We start from the raw sequence: 21,104 nt of genomic DNA on the forward strand, positions 1-21,104 counted from the left end.
CGCGCACGTCACATTCACCCATGAGGGGAGAAAAATGATCACAAAGAAATAGCTTTCTCTAGAAACTCTTCAGATTGTTGAGACCAATGATCAGTTTAAATATTCTGCTCACCGACTGCTGCTAATCTGAAGGTAAAAACATATTCATGATTCATCATACACCCTGTCTGAATGCATATGCAGAACAATGGTTTAAAATTGTTTGAATTTGGAACCACATTTATTTATACTAACTACCCTTGTGTCCTTACAAAGGTAATTTCATATTAGGCCTGTATCTGTACATAAATAAGAACTGATTAGTGGAAATATATGAAGTTTAAATCCTGTACCTTTCCAGAGCGATGGCTTTGCAATCATATGTCAAGAATTTTAAAAAATGTCCTCCGTAATTTGGAAACTCCAATTCAGTATTTACAGCAGCTTTCCTGCAGACAATTTAGAAGAGTGTAGACATACCAGGTTCTCCTCCAAAATATGTGGTGTTAACAACCTACTTCATGTCACACTGCAGCCTACAGCCAAGCTCAGACAGATCTGGTGGAAGAAGACACTTCACTTGCAAGCAGACCCTGGGTACCAGATTGACCAGTGATGGTCATCGGAGAGCAAAGAGTCTGTCCCCAAACCAATTTTTGAGCCCCTGTCCCCGGGTGATGCAATCAGAAATTGTACATCTCCCCACAGTCAATAATGTAATTACTCCAATTCTGAAGAACAATGGAACCAAGGGTAACTCTATGCCTTATGAGGACTAAAAAATCTGGGCCCTGCCCCCTGCCCCACCCGTTCTCCAAAAATTACCTGACCTTTGTTTCCATTTTGAGCTGGCTTCTTCAGGTTCTTCTTAAGTGCTTTCTTTGCTGTGAGAAACCAAAAAGGTTGTGATTCAGTAAAGTCATACAGTCAGACAATACATATTGCCTTCACAAAGTAGCAGATTCATAAAAAGACTGTGGTTCAGCTCTCATCTAGCCTGTGTTGTAGCATACAGAGAAAATGTGGTTCAGCTCTCATCTAGCCTGTGTTGTAGCATACAGAGAGACTGTGGTTCAGCTCTCATCTAACCTGTGTTGAACAGTACAGACAGACTGGTTCAGCTCTTTTCTAGCCTGTGTTGTAGAGTACATAGATACTATGGTTCAGCTATTTCCTAATATTATAAGAACAGAGAATTCCAAGGCTGTACTGCACCTGGACCAGGTCTTGGAAGTGCAGTGGTGCTGGATTCACCCAACACCTCCATGGGCTGGCTGATCAGTTCTGGCAGACAAAAATCACAGGTACAGAGATTACATAGAATAATGGTTTCTGACCTCAAACCCCACTTACTAAGTGCATATATATTCAGCAATCTAGCCTTTAATAAAATGTAACCTGACATGCATTCAAATATGGAATTATTTTCTGTAACTGGTAGTGATTATATTAAGTTTTTCATATGTAATCCTATGACCTGCCTGATAAAAAAAATAAAAAATTACAACATTTCAAAACCGCTGACATAAGAAATGTATATTTAAAGCATTGATTTAATCATTTGCACTTACTATTACATTTCAGCACTTAGTAGACACATCCAATCCAGATTCACAGATTACATTTTTACACAAAATCCATTTATATGGTTGGTTATTTTTTCGAAAGCAATTCAGGTTAAGTACAATGGGTACAGGGTACAAAGGGTAACCCAGCTAAGAATCAAACAACCTTATAATTACAACCATTACTTTATTTATTACACTATGAAATTACAACAATTTTGTTTTATAATGTTTAAAACATTCAAATGTTAGCTGTAACTTTTCCACGATAATGCTTGTAATATGCTTTCCAGGGGCCTTTTCCACAAAAATAAACCAAAAAAGGATTACTGAGGTAGCTGAATATCTGCACCGAGTGAAACCCAGAACACTCCAAAATCTGGAAGATGGATTGAAGGAAAAAGAGCTTCCAGGTTTTACTTTGTGCAGTTATTCAGTTCAGTCATTCTACTTTGTGGAACAGGGTCCAGGAGATTGGCACTGTTTTACTACCCTCTTGTGGTGACAAGGAAGATAAAACAGTCACAGAATTTCTGTCATTCAGAAAAGAAAGGTCAGAAAAAGTGTGACTGCTTCTACTTCATTTACTCATAAAAGAAACATAGTGGCTCACTCAACTGATGAAAATACTTTGAACATGGCACGACCACAGTTTCCTTAACTAATAACCCGAAATAAATAAAGTGACAGTAAATAGCTCTGCCTACTGGACATGGTGAATGATGCCGTCCACCTGGGCAGAGTCTGAGATTTGACCCTGTGAGAGAGTGAGCTGAGGTAGTTTTCCCGACCAGGCAGTCTGTGGACTTTCAGTGGCCCTCCTGATTGAGGGATTACACCTCTGAAAGAGAGAGAGGGAGGGAGAAAGCCAAGACATTTATGATGAGCTCCAAAAGCTGTGGCAGAAGACCAAAAATTATTTTATCAATCTTTAGCATGTTCATAATTTAAAAACAATTTGGGTTGGGGGGATTTTTCTCTACAAATGTAAGGGTTTAAATTATAGAGCCTCTTCTACCCAGCATTCTACTTACTAGACTGTTGTAGTTCCTTGAATTTGGGCTGAGCTTTTTTTGGTATGTGCATTTCACCCGTCTATGTAATCAGCCCACCATAAACCTCTCCCACAGACTCACAGGTACACAGGTAGGGGTGAGGGAATAGGGTTGGTTGGTACAAGGATTGGTTGGCATCCCTGCCACAGCCATTTTCTGGTCTTTGACACAAAAATGTTACAGAAGTCAAAATGTTTATTTTCTTGAACTGCATTCATTGCTCACTTTTTTGTGAAGTAAACATTTGAGTTTTATTGAATAAAAAAGGGTGAAGCACCTTTGCAACCACCTAACAACAACCTAGCAACCACCAAGCAACACCCTAGCAACCACCTAGCAACACCTTAGCAACCATCAAGCAACAGCTTAGCAACCACCTAGCAACACCCAAGCAACCACCAAGCAACTCCTTAATAATCACCTAGCAGTAACCTTAGCAACCACCTAGCAACAACCTAGCAACCACCTAGCAACACTTTAGCAACCACCTAGCAACACTCTAGCAACCACTTAGTGAAACCCTAGCAACCATCTAGCAACACTCTAGCAACCACTCAGTAAAACCCTAGCAACCCCCTAGCAACACCCAAGTAACCACCTAGCAACTCCTTAACAATCACCTGGCAACCACCTAGCAATGCCTTAGCAACCACCTAGCAACAACCTAGCATCCATCAAGCATCCAACTAGCAACACCCTGGCAACAACTTACCAAAGGTACACCGTAGCATTAGCAGGAGTAGCAATAGTCTGATTTGCCACACAGGTCTCTACCCGTATCTCCGCCTGCCTGAGAGACATCCAGAGCTGGATGGGCAACCACCACCTAAAGCTCAACCCAGGTAAGACAGAGGTAATCTTCATCCCTGCTTTAACCTCTCCCTTCTCTGATTTCTCCATCTCACTAGGGGATACCACAGTGACCTCATCCCCTAGTGCAAGAAACCTTGGAGTGGTGATGGACAACAGGCTATCCTTCTCTGGGAACATCGCTATGGTGACCCGGGCGCGCAGGTTCTTCCTGTAAAACATCCGGAGAATCCGACCATTTCTCACCACCTACTCCACTCAGCTCCTTGTTCAAGCAATGGTCCTGTCCCGCCTGGACTATTGCTATTCTCTGCTGGCTGGCTTTCCAGCATCTGCCATCAGACCCCTACAACTGATCCAGAATGCTGCAGCCCGTCTGGTATTCAATGTTCCCAGACATTCACATGTCACCCCCCTGCTCAGCAACCTCCACTGGCTGCCTGTTATGGCTCGCGTCAAATTTAAAACTTTGGTGCTCGCATACTAGGCAGTTAAAGGATCAGCCCCTGTATATATTCAATCCCTTATCAAGACCTATACACCAACAAGACCCCTCCGTTCTGCCACTTCGTGCCGTCTGGCGCCTCCCCCTCGCCACACCTGCACTTCACGCTCATGACTACTGTCTGTCCTGGTCCCACGGTGGTGGAATGACCTCCCGGTGGATGTCAGAATGGCAGAGTCTCTGACCTCCTTCAAGCGCAGACTGAAGACGCATCTCTTCAGGCCACACCTTTCCCTCCCCAACTCACCACCATGATTAGCCTTAGACTGTAATGGCACTTATGTATAGATTGTATAGACATTGTTACTTGTATAGGTATTGTTGTTTTTTATTGGCTGTTGTATTGTTGTATTCTAGCTGCCAACTGTGGTATGCTAGTTTGATGCGTTGTGTGTTCAGCGATGCTCTTCTGCATACCGCTGTTGTAATGTATGGTTATTTGCATTTCTGTGACATTCGTGTCAACTTGTCCATTCTCGTCTGATGTCTCTCGTTAACAAGGCATTTCTGTCAGCTGCTTACTGGATTATTATTTTTTGCACCGTTCTTTGCAAACTCTAGAGACTAGTGTGAAAATCCCAGGAGATCAGCAGTTTCGAAGATACTCAAACCACCCTGTCTGCCAACAACAATCATTCCACAGTCAAAGTCACTTAGATCAAATTTTTTCCTCATTCTGATGGTTGATGTGAACATTAACTGAAGCTCCTGACCAATATCTACGTGATTTCATGCATTGCACTGCTGCCACACAATTGGCTGATTAGATAATCGCATTAATAAAGTAAAAATGTTCCCAATAAAGTGTATTATACATCAAAATGTTCAGTGTTTCGTGCTCATACTTTTAGAATTTAGAATTATGAGTATGAGTTCAGCCAATCCACAATTGATATGCAAATGGTTCTCCTGGAAACCTGTTGATGTCACAATAGCATCTGCTCTATGAAAAAGTTCATATATACTCAGTTACCACTTAATTAGGTACACCAGCTTGTAAATGCTAATATTTAATAGTTCATATAACCTCAGTGAGCACGTTATTAGGTACACCTGTACTGAAATAGCATATTTAATGTTTTTAAGTCTCTGTGAGCTAGCCAGCTAAATTGTTTGTAATGGAGTACCGAAGTCCCAACGTCAAAACCACACCCCCTGGGTCACAAAGAAAATTTCTCATTCCCATTTCACTATAAGAACTATGTTTCAAAAATAAAAAAGGAGTCCAGGCATTTTACTCATATGGTTACCAAGCATAAACTGATGCCGGAAAAGTACAAATTTTTCCGAAGAGAATACAAGCCCGTCGAGAAATCGTCTACAATTTCCACACTTTGAAATGACCTAATGACTACATATCCCACTACAATTACGGAATTATAACGTAATTACGTTACTTTCACTCTGACGTCTTTCTGCCTTCAAAGTACGTCTCATTTGCATGCTGCGAAGGCACCTCCGAAGTCATCTTTGAAGGACAGATGACTAATCAGGCAGCGAGGCAATGAGGCATCAAATCAACTGGCTTCAGTTTCGGACATAAGCTCTGTGAGCTAATATGGTGTTCGGAACACGGTGAGTCTATGTTACCCGAAGTATAGATTTTTTTTTTTGCATGTAATATTCATTTTAGGTTTGTAATTAATATTACATGCAAGCCTGTGATTGATGAAAAAATTATTGAAGACCTCAAACCTAACATGTCTTATTCAAGCAGACAAGTGTATGCTCTTTATGGTTACATTTCACCACTTTTGTGTTACCTTGGAGTAATTAAGAGCTGAAATATTATGTTAGAAATAAATAAAAGATATGTTACAATTGTGCCTGTTCTTCCCTACTCTGATGTGTCCTCTTCCTACTCTTAGACATTTGGTTCAACTGCAGGATTTTCTGAAGTGCAGTCATGATATTACAGAAACAGAAATATGTCCGTTCATTAGTTTTAAATGTATCGTTTTATTTTCAACTGGTTGAGAATGTTCTCCTGTGCATGTGCGTTACACATGGATAGCCACTCCCCTTATCCTTTGCCTATAACTCGTGACCCATAGCTTGCGCTGTTGGCCTACAGGAAAGACAATGCAAATATTTTACTCATGTTAGGTTCACTTAAATTTGACTGCCTTTTAAGGAGTATTAGACTATTTCTGGTTATATTCATTTTGGTTGCTTTCATAAGGTGACATAATCACCTTATGTTACCGAGCTAGTTTACTTTCATAAGGATGCTAGAGTTGTGCTTTTATCTTAACTTGGCTAGCAAGCTAGCAGAAAATTATTATTTAATAAGTCAGCGTCCTTATCTTAGCTATTGATAGTTGAAATATTAAGTTAGCTAGCTTGTGAAAATTAAGTCTCCCAAGATGAGTGCGCATCATGGAGGTAGCTATGATAACAAACAGCAATGGCAGACCCTGTCCCCACTTTGCACACAATCAGAGTTCTCATTACCATGCCCAGACAGTTTTATAGCAACTTTTTTAGGTGAACTTTTATAGTGGGAAATTTAGACTTAGAAAACATTTAAATGACTGAGTAATAAAACAAAATGCATGTTTTATTGTATCCTGAAGACAACTGGCAAGTGTCACATTCAACCACCATGTTACTCCTTTAAGAGGTTTTTGGGAAACCAGCCCCAGAGCTGTATTCTGTATGCAACAAAGAGTGCACAGATAAGCACAGTTCTGTAGTATAAATTTGAGTGGAACCAGTCAAATCATGCATTTTCTTAGGCATTAAAATACAAAATAATAGGTGATATAGGCTACTTATGTTTCTTAAGTATTTTACTTAAGTTCAAATTTCATGGGAGATATAAGCATCGGTGCCACTGGCATGGACAGGATGAATGGGTGTAAGAAAGTGTATGAATATGTTTGGGCATATGGATTATAGATGGGTGGTTCTGAAACAAATAAAATAAATGATGTCAGTACCAACACAATTCAGGAAATGTTAAATGTAAATCCTGAATACACATGCATTAACATAATACAAAGCAATTATATAATATAAGATCCCTTCTACTTCTAGGAGTACGGTTCAAAGCACTTCCTCTGGGACTAGCTAGGAACCCACTGTGGTATATGGGGCAGTTTTGCTGGAGCAAATTTCCCAAGCTCCTCCAAAGTGGGGTGCAGCAGACGGGTTGAATGCAGTGGCTATCTTCTGCTTGGCAAGCTGCTGGTGCAGGTCAGGAGATAATGTGTCAAAGAGACTCTCACCTCCCCCAATATTTGCTCTCTCTGAACAGCTCTGCTGGTGTCCCTTGCTGGGCTATGAATCACCTCGGGGCCATTAAGAAAGAATCAGCATCAATACTGGTCAGAAGGTGTGCGAGCTGCTGGGTGCAACAGGCTAAGATGCAGCTGTTGCAGTTCAGTTCGTTGCAGTTGCACACCGAGGCTGCCAAAGGCTGAGTTTGGCCAGCTCACGAGGAGCGGCATAATTGGCTCGCTGCTCCAAGGGAAGGGGGAGAACTTAGCAGGGGGAGGATCGCTGCGTACAACAACAGTGTGTTGCTCTCCAGATTGTTAGATCCATTTGACTGGTGGGGGAGATCATCATATGTATGCGGTGTATCCGAGATAACATGGGTAACTGGTATAGATACAGTACAATTGGGAGAGAAAGTGAAAAATCTGAAATAAATAAAAAAAACCTCTCATTGTGAGACACTTGAAGATTATCTCCCAGGGTGAATCTGTTGTGACTGACGTTACAAATTGGAGAGTTTTGTGACAAGTATTATTGTACAGCTGCCATTGTATTTATTATTAAGTATCAAGGTTTTGGGCTACTATACTATAGTATACTAGGCCCTTGTTTGACACAGAAATATTGTGAATTCATCTTTAGCTATGTGCTTCTTTGTGCTGTGGTGGAAATTTGTTGTGTGACTGACATTACAGAAAATGGACATCAATCAAAAAATCTATTCAACTTTGATTCAAAATTGTCTTCAAACTACTGGAAGTAGAAAATGTAATCTAGCACAATGTAAAGACTATATCTCAGTAATAAAAACAGAATAGTAATAAAAGAAAATGGTTATTTAGTTTTCCATTAATTACATAAATATAGCATGATTGACATTATCGTGACTGACGTTAGCACTTGTCTACTTACTTTTAAATGGCATGGAACCACGAATATTGCCTAAATTGTTAACAATTATATTATTCCCAACACTAATTTTACTCTTAATGTTAAAACATTGTTACAAGACCATTGTAAATCCCTTCCTATCATTGAAAAATGCTCACAGACATATTGACTCACCCTCTGCCTGTGCTTATAGTCCTTAAATTCAGGTTTCAATTCAATTATACAGTTGACACACCAATACTCTGTACCATATATAGGCAGCCTGTAGCATAGTGGTTAAGGTACATGCTGGTTCGTTTCCCGGTGTAAAGTATGGTAAAGTAATCCATTTACTGTAATCTCAAAGAAAACTTTCATACTGAAGGCCAGTTTGTGTGTTGTTAAGGACTTTTCAAATATATCGGCAATTCCATTGTTTGTGATGACGTCTTTTGACCAAATCTATAATTTCCAGTAACTTTTAGGTCTTATAATGTTAGTACACCAGTGAAATATGTTCTAAAAAAAACAAAAATGCTCCTGTCCACCTTTTGATGGATTTGCCCCTCATCTTTTTTCTGTATGCTGTACTACATTGATTGGAAATAGGCCAAAGCAATCCAATAGAAGGCAGAAGGCAAGCTTAAAAAGACACAAACATGCTGGAGGCAGGTTAGCCATCTTGGGGACAGTAGGTCTGGCCTTCCATCGGCAGCACAGGTATCCTGATACCGACGGATAGCTTCATGCCCCCGCAGGAGCCAGAACGTGTGCCAAATCTCAGCAATCACCCTTTCCGGACAAGGATGGCATTGACGACTTTCAAAATTCTAACGATTGGATGATGAGGATCTACAACTATAGGGTGCATGGTCGTCTGTTCTAGATCTTCTGAGTTGCAGAGCCTGCCACCAACATGGATCACCCCCGTCTATATCATCCAACTCAGGAGACAAGGTAAGTAAGGCGGGGAGGGGATTGGTTTACCAGCTTTGAGGAGATTAAGCTAATCAAGCTATCTTGCTGGGATTTCCTGAAAATTAGCCTCTCTGCTTCACTATAGTCTTCAACAGTGCCACTCTGATCAGCCACCCTTCGTAGTGTCTGGGCTATTCCAGGAGTTCCTTCCAGGTATCACAATAACTCCCATCTGGTGCTGATGCATTAGCTGTGGTTGAGGTGACACCACAGAAAGTGGACTTACAAAGTTCAGAGATATCCTCTTCATCTGCAGTTTTGAGCAGAATCTACTTAACGCCATGCCTGGAATTTCAGCAAACCTGGAGCTGACAAAGATCTTGAAATGACAGGACTCTGACAACAGCCACATGAGTTCCGATGTGGAGTCTGTCCACAGGATGAGCTGCAGCAGCCACATGAGTTCCGATGTGGAGTCTGTCCACAGGATGAGCTGGTCCAGCTCCTTTTCTATGAGTTTAGCGAGCTGAGCTCCAGTAATCGATGGGCATGGAATGTAATCGCTTGGGTGCTACTCTTCACTGGGCCATAAGGAAAGATACATGAGCATCGCCTTGACTGTCCACTGTTCTGATGTATACCACTGAGCCATAATCTTACTCTGACGCATCACAGAACACATGCACCTCCCTCCTGGCTGCTAACAAACTTATCCACCTCTGCAGGCATATGATTGAGCTACCACTGTAGCTCTGCCTCAGAATTTAACGGGAGTTAAATTCCAGGCTTGTAGGATGTCTCCAGAGAGGAGTGGGTCATCCCAGTCGCTTTGTTCATCACAGAGGCACTTTAGCTGGAGTGCTCTAAGGCAGACTACTGACTGGCTAAGAACTGGCTAGCGAGAACAGCCTCTTATTTGCAAAGCAGGGAATACAACAGCAGGCTCCCCCGCGCCACACTCACTGTTTACAACCCACACCCAGCCACAGACTCAGACAATAAAAGGCATATTCTAACAATCCTTGATACTGTTTCGCTATGTCAAAAATCATGTTCCAATATCAGAACAAAAATATACAATTTTCGTAATATGTGTAATTACAGGATTTTGACTTGTTATAAATAAACGTTTCATTGTACTGGCTAACGGGGCTAATGGGGCAGTGGTTAACCTAATTTGGAAATAAAGTTCCATTGTAAATGTGATGTAGTTTAGTTAGAAAGCATTAGGATTGGTAAACACACTTAAAGGTTAATTGTCTTTACATGTTGTATCAAAAAATCTGTTTTAATAGAAAAATACGTTTTCTGGTCATTCTTGAGTCTGGACAAATAGATATGCAGATGTTCTGTATTTGGAGAGATTTGGGGACACTTGAGGATATCTGCGGTTTTGGGAAAACTCGATATCTTGACCATAATTTGTTAACATCAAGTTTGTGGACAAATATTAGGTAGTTATGGTCCTTCACTTCAAATGTAAATAATCAGTGCTAAACTATAAAAGCATAATGGATTTTTGTTTAGTGTATCTTTCGTGTACACAGTATGTAAATGCTCTGAAACATTTTTTCTGTCTCAAAATTCTGAATGGTACAAGCCTCTTCTTTAATTTTAATTGGATATGGCATGTTTCAAAATGTGATTTCTTCAGTTTGATGGATGATTGATTGCCCCTTTATGATTTTTTAATTTAGAAATTAATTTTCATATAAAAATTAAAATATATATTTTAATTGGGAAAACTTTATTTTTCAGAGTAATGTTGTCTGTGAGGGGGGTAGTGAAGATCTTTGTGTTTTTTTTTAAATGTGTTTGAAAAAGGTGATCTTTGTGTAAAAGTGCTAGCGCTTTTAGAGTTTAGAATCTTTTATTTATTATTAGTAGCTTCATCAACTAGACCCCTAACACATAAATTGACATGAAATAAGAATATATATAAATGTTTTTGTTAGTTTTTGAAAGTAAAAGCATATTAAGACGTTTGAACTTAGCAGAAACATCTAGACATGGGTATATTATAAATATAACGCTTGAAAAGTGTAAGTTTATTCAATTCTATGAGGGAAAAAAAAAATATTTTTTAAACAGAGTTAGGTTAGTTGGAAATGAACAGACACATCTGCTTGCCTGAGTGACATCCAGAGCTGGATGGACAACCACCATCTAAAGCTCAACCCAGGTAAGACTGAAATGATATTCATCCCTGCTAATACCTCTCCCCATCTAGATCTCTCCATTTTCCTCGGGGATACCACACTTACGCCATCACCCATTGCAAGGAACCTCGGCATGGTGATGGACAGCGGACTGTCCCTCTCCAAGAACATTGCGGCGGTGACCCGGTCATGCAGGTTCTTCCTATACAACATACTTGCTCACCCCCTACTCGACCCAGCTCCTGGTCCAAGCGATGGTTCTGTCCCACCTGGACTACTGCAATTCCCTCTTGGCTGGCCTCCCAGCGTCCGCCATCAGACCCCTCCAACTTATCCAGAATGCAGCAGCTCGTCTGGTCTTCAACCTTCCCAAAAACTAACATGTCACCCCCCTGCTTACTTCCCTCCACTGGCTGCCTGTCATGGCTCGCATCAAATTCAAAACATTGGTGCTAGCCTTCCAAACAGTTAAGGGGTGTTCCCCAGCTTCCCCAGCTTACTTGTTCAGCCTCCACAGACTGCTTGGCACCTCCCCCTCTCTGAACTTCCACCGCACGCTCACGACTACTGTCTGTTCTGGCTCCACGGTGGTGGAACAAATTCCCCATTGAGGTCAGAACTGTAGAATCTCTTCCCACCTTCAAGCGCAAACTGAAGACGCACCTCTTCAACCAACACCTCTCCCTGTCCCTCCCTACCTCCCTGTGAACCTTAATTGTTGTCTTTCTTTGATTTACTTTTTGTGTATCGGTATTTTTAGTTTGGCTAGGTAAGCAGTGTTTGGCTAGTTAAGTTTGGTCACTTTTGCTTTGTTGTTTGTTTATTTGTTTGTTGAAAAAAAAAAAAAAAGAAAGAATTCAAATTCAAATTATACTTCCCTCTAGGGTCTTTCAGCGCACTTATCCCTGGTTATGGGTATGCACTTCGTTGTACGTCGCTCTGGATAAGCGCATCTGCCAAATGCCATTAATGTAATGTAATGTAATGGATCAAGGAGGTGACGTAAATTTTTTACCAGGGACAGTGATGATGCACGTCAGCGTTAGATCACCGTAACAATGTCAACACTATGTGGTAAAAGGAAATTAGTTCTTGGGGATATTGTGTTTGTGGCAGCATCCTATCTCCACAGAATACCGCCGCCAGAATGTAACAACATTTACTGTTTGAACAAGTCGATAACGCTATTGAAGATTACCATCTTTTGAAATTCTATGACGCTGTGAAAGTTAACCTGAGAAGTTTATGGAAACGGTTCACAATACAGAGCCAAATGTGTCATCTTAGTTTCATGTTCATTTATGTGTTACGGGTCTGGTTGACGGCACTACTAATAATAAATAAAAGATTCTAAACTCTAAAAGCACTAGCACTTTTACACACCTTTTCTCACCTAAATCACCTTTTTCAAACATGTTTAAAAAAACAAATTTCTCTCTCATGAGTGCAGTAAATAGTTTTTGAAATATTAACACTTTTATCAGACTAAAAAAAATTGGTGGAAAGGGTTAACCATTGTAGCCTACAATAAAACCTGAAACTGATCTTGAAATTTGCAGAATTTTTAGTTTTTTCCACAGTAATTACTTGTTGTTTGCACAACCACCACCAGGTGGCATGTTCTACAGCGGCCTGACATACTTTTAGGGGGTCAGCAGTGCCCTTTTTCATCACAAGAAGCATGCATTATCATGAAAGAGCTGAAAAGTCTGTTTCTGGAAATAGCCAACAGTACCAAAATACTAACCAGAGGGAAACAGACATTTGAATCATGGTTATGTTTTGTTTCCATTTATACACATCTCAGATAAAAAGTTTTAAACATGGATTTCTTTGTATGAATAACATGTATGTAGTCTATGTAAACCACCTGGTGAAATGGTAAATGGTTAAATGGTAATGGTAAATTCTCAATTGTTGGCATTTATATAGCGCCTTTATCCAAAGTGCTGTACAATTGATGCTTCTTATTTACCCATTCATATACACACTTACACACCAACAATGATTGACTGCCAAGCAAAGCACCAACCAGCTCAGGTGACTTGCTCAGGGACACTTCGACACACCCAGGGCTGGATCGACCCGGCAACCCTCCAACTGCCAGACGACTGCTCTTAACGCCTGAACAATGTAGCTGCCAGATGACCGGTATTAAAAAATTCAATAATTTTATTCCATTTTACTGGCATTATTAGAAGGGCGGCACGGATGGTGCAGCGGGTAGCACTGCCACCTCACAGCAAGGAGAATCCCGGTCGGCCGGGGCCACTCTGTGTGGAATTTGCATGTCCTCCCCATGTTTGAGTGGGTTTCCTCCGGGTACTCCGGTTTCCTCCCACAGTACAAAGACATGCAGGTTAAGGCTGATTGGAGAGTCTAAATTGCTCATGGGTATGAGTGTGTGTGCCCTGCGATGGACTGGTGACCTGTCCAGGGTGTATTCCTGCCTTTCGCCCAATGTATGCTGGGATAGGCTCCAGCCCCCCTGCGACCCTGTTCAGGATAAGCAGGTTAAGATAATGGATGGACGGATGGATGGCATTATTAGAAAGCAAGTAAATCCAAAAATCCAAAAAGTATTATTAAGAATTTTATTTATTTGCAAATACAGTCCTGCCAGTTTTTCTCTCATTTTGGCCACTCAGGCTATGTTTGATTTGCGAGTAAAAGACAACATAGGTTACACTATGAGAGTTTGAAATACATTGCTTTGTATTGAGCCCCCAAAGTTGGCCATCTGGCCAAAGTGTTGCACCGAGTTGTGGATTTGAGCTGCAGACCAACTGGAATGTAGATGTTCATTACAGTGCATATCATTCATCCCACTCTGATAGGATGAATAGGCTTACAGTTTATTAGTAGGCTATCTGTGCTCATTTGTTACTGTTGTTATAATAGTGCCATTGCCATTGCTGTTAATACAATTTGAACAATGCACATCTTTGCATGTTCCTTCATCATTCTGTGACTTAAATACATTAACAGTTCTCCCTGTTGTTTAATATCAAATATTGTATGAACGATGCGCTACTATTCAGCTCTCACTGCTGATGGCTGTGATTGAAATCCTATTGTAATTTGGAGTGAATTTGGATTTGGGGGGGGGGGGGGGGGTGTAGCTGAATAGTGGCTATACAATTAGCACTCAGGCAGGAGTGTGCTGGATGAAGACAAACAATGAAGCAAACTGGGAATGGGGGGTTCGCATCAGCGCAATTGCCCTGCCAATATTTTTAACGTTAACTTAATGTTAGTACTGATAAGCTAATGCTAACAACATACACGTCTCTATAACATGTCCCTTAGGCTGCACATGATACCATTAGCTAGCTATTTTAAATTTGGGGTATTTGAATCAGTGAAGTAATATTTAGGCATGTTCTTTCTGTGTCCGTTCGCTAGCATCATGTCGTTATATAAAAAATAATTAAAAATGAAAAACCTAAATTGATTCCCCCCTAAACCTAATTTTAATAATCTTAAAGATATGAATCTAGGATAATTAGTCTAATCTTAAAACTCTTATCTTTTATGCAAGGAATCAATCTGGTTGCCCTTATCTGACCCTTTCCCAGTGCCTTTATATCTTTTTGATAGTGCAGTCCCCAGAACTATCTATGAAAATGGCTCCTATAATTCCTACTGTCCTCATTTTGATAATGAGTTTGTCATGTGGTACCTTACCAAATGCTTTTTGGGAATCTAGATATACAATATCATAAACCCTGCTATCATCAAAATATTTGGTAGCTTGCTCAAAGAATGCCAAGAGGTTTGTCAGGCATGACTTACCCTTTAGAAAACCATTCTGGCTATCCCTTAGAATGTTATTATTTTCAAGAAATAATTCCAGTTTGTCCCTAATAATATACTCCAGTATTTTAGATGTGATGCAAGTTAGACTGACAGACCTAGACTGTTTCCTAGATTGGTATGATCCCCTTTCTTACGTATTGATATTATATTACCTTTTTCCTAGTCATCCAGTATTTCTCCTGTTTCAAAAAAACTGTATAAAAATACTTGTCAGTGCTTTACAAATGATCCCACTTAACTCTTTGAGTACCCTTATTTGTCTTAATTTTACGTAATGTATCTAGTATTTCTTTATCCCCTACATCAATATTGGTGAAGACATTCTATTGTATTGAGAGTATTGAGTATGCCTTTCGGCCTACTAGTAACCTCCTCCCTGGTAAAACTCTTAACAAAGTAACCATGTAAGGCATCAATATCTTTATTCTTAAACAGCAGTTCAACTTATTCTTAATGCACTTAACCTCCTCTTTAATTTTCCTTTTCATATGACAGTATTGATAGAAGTGTTTGAGACTGCATTTTGCATCATCTGAAATTTGCCTTTCAAATAGCCTTTTGGCTAATCTTATTTTCTAACCTTAGCAAGCATATTACAATATTCAACTATATTACTCTCAGTGCTGTCCTTTTTATATTTCTTAGACAGTTTTTTTTTTCGCAAACTCACATATAGCTGTATTCATCCACTGTTTTCTCAACTTACTTTTCTGCACCATAAGAATTACATTAAGTTTGACTCTTTTGAACCTGCTCCACTTTTCATTCACAGTCCTGCAATCAGGAACTTGCTCCCAGTCTATATTACTTCTATTTGATTGGATTTTTCAAAGTTGCCATGCCTAAAATGAAAAATCCTGGACTCATTTGCCAAACTAATTTGCCAAAATACATCAAAACTTATTGTGGAATGGTCATGACATACTGTGTCAAAAAAAGTTCATTTATAACATCTAAAAATTCCTCTTTGCTTTTTCCTTCAAGTTCCAATAAATTATTTTTTATTCTTCTAGCATTTAAACAGACATTTCAGCCTGTTGCTTCTAACACATGCTCTCCTGTTCCCTCACTCCCTGTTCTCCCAAGCCACCATTACTCAAATTTTGCCCTGAAAAGACTTTATTGCTCTCACCATTATATGTAGCCTTTGCCGTTTCTGCCTGAGCAGTCTATACCTCCCTGCCCATTACACTCTCTATCTTCCCTGCCCTCCAAGGCCCTGGTTTAAATAATTATGTGCTACCCTAAGCATATGCTGAACCAATGCAAAGGTTCCCCTCTGGTTCAGGTGTAGCACATCACACTTGTACTGCTCACCACTGTCCCAAAAGGAGTCCCATAAACCCATAAAAAGGAGTTTATGGAGTCCCATAAACCTGTACCCCTCTCTCATACAAATGTTGTTAGCCACGTGTTAAACCCCCAGATAAAGTTCTCTGCTTGCACGTGGTACAGGTAGAATTCCAGTGAAGACTACCATGGAGGTTCTGCTGCTAACTATTCTGCAGAACCTCAAACCTGCCCTTCCCTATGTCATTGGTCCCAATGTGGATCATGACAACTGGATCCCTCCCAGCTCTGGCCAGGGGCTTGTCAGTGCACTCTCGGATATCTCCTATCTGGGCACCAGGCAGGCAACACACCGTGTGAGATTCCTTTTCAGGGGCACACACTATGCTGTCTACACCTCTAAGAATTGAGTCCCCCACTATCACCAACTCACTTTTCCTGGAGGATGTGGCCATCGGGAGGCTCATCAATTCTCCCACTCTCAAGTACAGGGGCCAGGTCCAATTCTGCAAAGGCTGGAATCTGTATATTTTTTCTGGATCAAAAATATTTGCTCTAATGTGTATATATTTATTAGTAACTCAGTAGCAAACAATGACAGAGAATTTTATTTGGAATTTAGCCGGGTTTCTGTTGTTCTGTTCTTGACCTTGTGAATCCTTGCCGTTGATCATTTAAGCATGACAATGTCTTGAAAATAAGCCATCCATTTCTGTAAAGGCAGTGAATGTGATGGCATCCATCTTTGAACAACCATCTTTTTTGCTGCTGTTAAGCCTGCTAACCAAATCTTCTTTTGTTGTTCGCTGATTTTAATTATGGAATCATCATTTAGTATAAGAATGACTGGATCAAGAGGAATCTCTTTTCCAATAATATCTGAGAGGTACGTCTGTGATACCCAGAAGTCCAGATCCTGGACTTCTAGGTATCACAGACAGATCCTGGATTTCTGGACACTCCCACATCATATGCATAAAAGAACCAACTGTGTTCACACTGAAAAATGTCGGATCGTATACACTAATATAAAAGCAATTTTCTTTCTTCTTGTAGTTTGATGCATAAGTAACTGAGTCATCCTGATTTGTCCTGACTGATACGATCAATCTTTATATTAAGTGCTGTTTTTATAAGTACCACATTCTCTTAGTTTTCTTCCATCACTTGAGGATGCTACAACAAAACTTAACCATTATCCAACAAGAGACGATATAACTAACAACTTGCGAAATAAAACATTATTTTGTAATGTGTTGTCTCTTTCCTCGTCTTTGTTTTACATCAAAACATAATGCAATTTAAGTTTAATGGACCTAAGCCCTCCCCTCTCCCACCCTGACTGCCATGACCCTCCCTTTCTTTCAAGTTCGGTGCGTAATGCGTAATGCGTAATGCGTAATGCGTAATGCGTAATGCGTAATGCGGTTTGCAGATACCAAAGCCAAACCATCCCTCCTAATAACATAACAGATATCCATACATTCTTGGTTACCCCCAACAGTAGAATAAATGTCTTACAAATTTTAAACAATATAAGAGTTGTGAGCTTAAATGAATACACCCTCTTGGATAAAATTGTAATTAGCTGGTGAAAACAATAAACAATTACATTTAGCTCAACCAGCGAATTAACGTTAGCCATCAGACTACATTTCTTTTAAGTCTTTGCGCATAGAAAAGCTGTTAGAGCTGTAGGAACCACATTTCCCACAATGCCACAGGACAATTCCGCGACGTCCACCCTACATGACGTCTAGCTCGGTTCAGCCAATCCCGTAATGGCGGGAGCAATAAAACACATTCACATTCCAATGTGATTTCAGATAACATTCAGAGTTACTTGAGAGAAGTTGACTACTGTCTCTCGGATCTGCCCAGGGCAACCGATCAAGAAAAGATAAGAATTGTATGGAAAACCTCTACCAGAGAGATCCATACATTTATGGAACAATTGGTTAAACAATAAATAGTTCTGAATGTTTACTTGGGTTTTGCCTGGGAAGACGGCATTTGTATTAAAAAATATAAACCAACATTCTGTTGGTTAAGCCATTTTGAAGCTTAGAAAAGAGGGGAAATCCATTGTACAAGCATTGAGGATAGCTTGTACAACTACTTGGAATTTCCTGAAAAATAAAAAAAACACTGGTGTACTGAGCAACAGACATTGAACAAGTCGACTAAAGAATACAACTGCAATTGATGACAAAAAAAAGAAGTCATCATTGAGAGCTGTGAAGGAAAAACCCCAAAACATTAGTCTGTTACACAAAAAATCTCTAGCAATATAGAGGTTCAGAAGTCTACACAAACATCCTGTCTGCCAACTTATGGAGAAATGTGTCCTAATTGGGAGGAACTTCATCATGCAGCAAGACAATGAGCCAAAACACACTCCCAAAACAGCAAAGGACTTCATTAAGGAAAATAGTGATCAAGTGACTAAGTCAATGACCAGACCTTAACCCGATTGAGCAAGCATATCCCCCCCCCCCCCCCCCCCCCCCGAAACAACGGAAAAATGGCTGCAGTAAAAGCCTTGAAAAGTATTACAAAATAAGAATGCAACAGTTTGGTAATGTCAATAGGTTGCAGACTTGCAGACTCCCTTTAAGCAAGGGATATTCTACCAACTATTAAGTGTTTATTTATTGAATTTACTTAAATACTCTCTGTTCCAATACTTTTGCTCACCTAAAAATTGGATGGTCTGATACCAATAGTAAACACATCTAGGAACCAGGAAATAACAACTGAAATTCTGAACTCTTGTCTCATGTTCATCTTTTTATCTCAACTCCAAATGTATTCAGTGTATTACAAAAACAAAGGAATTGGCCTTGCTGTTCCAATACTTTTGGAGGGCACTGTATAAAACACATTTCTGACACATTTCTATTTTGTGGATCATGTTACTCACATTTTTGAATGTGTGCAACATTATTACCTAGACAATGTGCTTTTTAACAGTACTGGGTCAGTAGAACGATAAAAACAAAAGCATTTAATAATGGTTACCGTCACCAAAAATTTCTGTTACACCGTCCATAAGCAGCAAAAGTCCCACGATTGGATCGATTTAAATATTTTAAAGTTATATACGAGATGCCAGTGCTAATGAGGTTAAGCGCTGCAGTGCTAGACCACTATGGATTATGGGCAATATTGCTGTTACAGGCTGAAATGCAATGCAACTGCCCCTACTGTTGGAACCTCACAATTTTTTGCTGCAGAAGCAAACCAAGTCAAATGGAAAACGAAAGCAATTTTAAACTAGCAATTCAAGCTACAGTCCCATGTAAATATAATCTGCCCCCTTCATGATTTCCTCTACTACTGCATATTTGACACACTGAATGGACTTTAGACAAAATGTAATATTACGAAGGGGACTTGAGTAAACAGAAAACATATTTCAAAAACTATTTCATTTATTTAATGAGAAAATTATCAACCACCCATATCACCCATGTGAAAGTAATTGCCACCTCAAATTTAATAACTGATTGCACCACCTGATTTAGCAGCAATAACTGAAACCAAAACTCTTCCATTTGATATCAGTCTTTTACATCGACACATTGTTAGGTTTACTTTACAAGCATGAATTGCTCCTTTTTGGGCCTGCCATAGCAGCTCTGTTGGGTTCAACTCATGCCACTCCAAAACTTGGTTTTCAGCCATTCAAATGTGGATTGCTTTTGTGTTTTGGATCCTTGACTTGCTGAATTTGTCATGACAATTTTGTGAATAGGTTCACTAAGTAACTACGGGGGCAATACTTTTTCACATGAGTGATATAACTTTATTTAAATAAATGTGTTTTGTGTTTACTCAGTTTCCCTTTGTCAAAAATTTCATTTTATTGAAAGATCTGAAACCATTCACTGAGACATACAAAAATAGAGGAAATCAGAAAGGGGGCAAATACATTTTCATGGCACTGCAGATTGTGATTTGATATTATTTAAGCACACTCTTTGCATTACAGAACTGTAATACATAAGATGTTTATATCTGGGCATTATAATATATGGTAAGTAATATATTTGTAATGTGTTTTGTAATGTGTCTTCCTTACAGAGACACAAATATGCTTATACTACGAAATTTAATTATATAGGTATTCCAAGTAGGCTGTGTTTTCCAATTGTCTTGGCTTGAAGTTGAATGTCACACCCACCTATATAGCATCATGTTGGTTATATAGCACCCAAAATGGTTACTTTCAATAATATATTTTATTTTATAACTGTTTTCAAATCAAAATTAAAATAATGCCAATACATCAGGCAAAACTACAATGTGTTCCTTGTAACATGCCAATAAAATTGAACACTTTCATTAAAATGTTACAATTTATGTTACATGCCCAATGACAGGAATAGAAAGCAACATAAACTTAGATTTTTCTTCACCTTTTCCAAAATATATTAACTTAGTGTTTCCAGGTACCAAGATTATTGTATTGAATTTTCAATGCCATGCCTCCTCGATTTCTTCATCCACCATGCTGGCTGGTCCTCAAAAAATAAATTTAAGCTCCAAAACACTATAATAAGGCTAGAAGGAATCCTTATTATTTATTACCACAGAGACCTCCATGGAATGGAAGGAATGCAATTGAATCACTAGCGACCTATCACCTTCGAGGAAATACTGGATGATGTTGCTTATTATTGCGTTCGAGATATTCCGCCGTTTAGCCGAAATTGCTTGCGAGATGAGAGCGGTAACCAGACATAAAATCGGCAGCTAAATCCGCGGCGAAGATTAAGTAAGCTTTAAATCAAGCTTTAAATCGATTGTAAAACTGTTAACTTCCTGCTAACTAACACAGCATGCCTGAGATAAGCTTTGCCTATGTGAAAGTTCTGCTGACTTGAATTTCTGTTAGCTAATAATGCAT

The 21,104-nt window shown here is 39.5% G+C and overlaps 1 protein-coding gene across 1 annotated transcript in view; it reads right to left on the reverse strand.

The window, feature by feature from the left end:
- Positions 1 to 21,104, reverse strand: part of coch (coagulation factor C homolog, cochlin (Limulus polyphemus)) — a 45,295-nt gene that overhangs the window by 21,049 nt on the left and 3,142 nt on the right. The window contains exons 5-7 of the mRNA XM_061229723.1: positions 2,252 to 2,385; positions 1,195 to 1,263; positions 810 to 863 (exon numbers count right to left, since the gene is read on the reverse strand). Of these exons, the coding sequence (XP_061085707.1) occupies positions 810 to 863; positions 1,195 to 1,263; positions 2,252 to 2,385 (257 nt within the window). The remainder of the gene's footprint in view (positions 1 to 809; positions 864 to 1,194; positions 1,264 to 2,251; positions 2,386 to 21,104) is intronic.

This window comes from Conger conger, chromosome 1 (assembly GCF_963514075.1).
Source record: "Conger conger chromosome 1, fConCon1.1, whole genome shotgun sequence".
Lineage (NCBI taxonomy): Eukaryota > Metazoa > Chordata > Actinopteri > Anguilliformes > Congridae > Conger > Conger conger.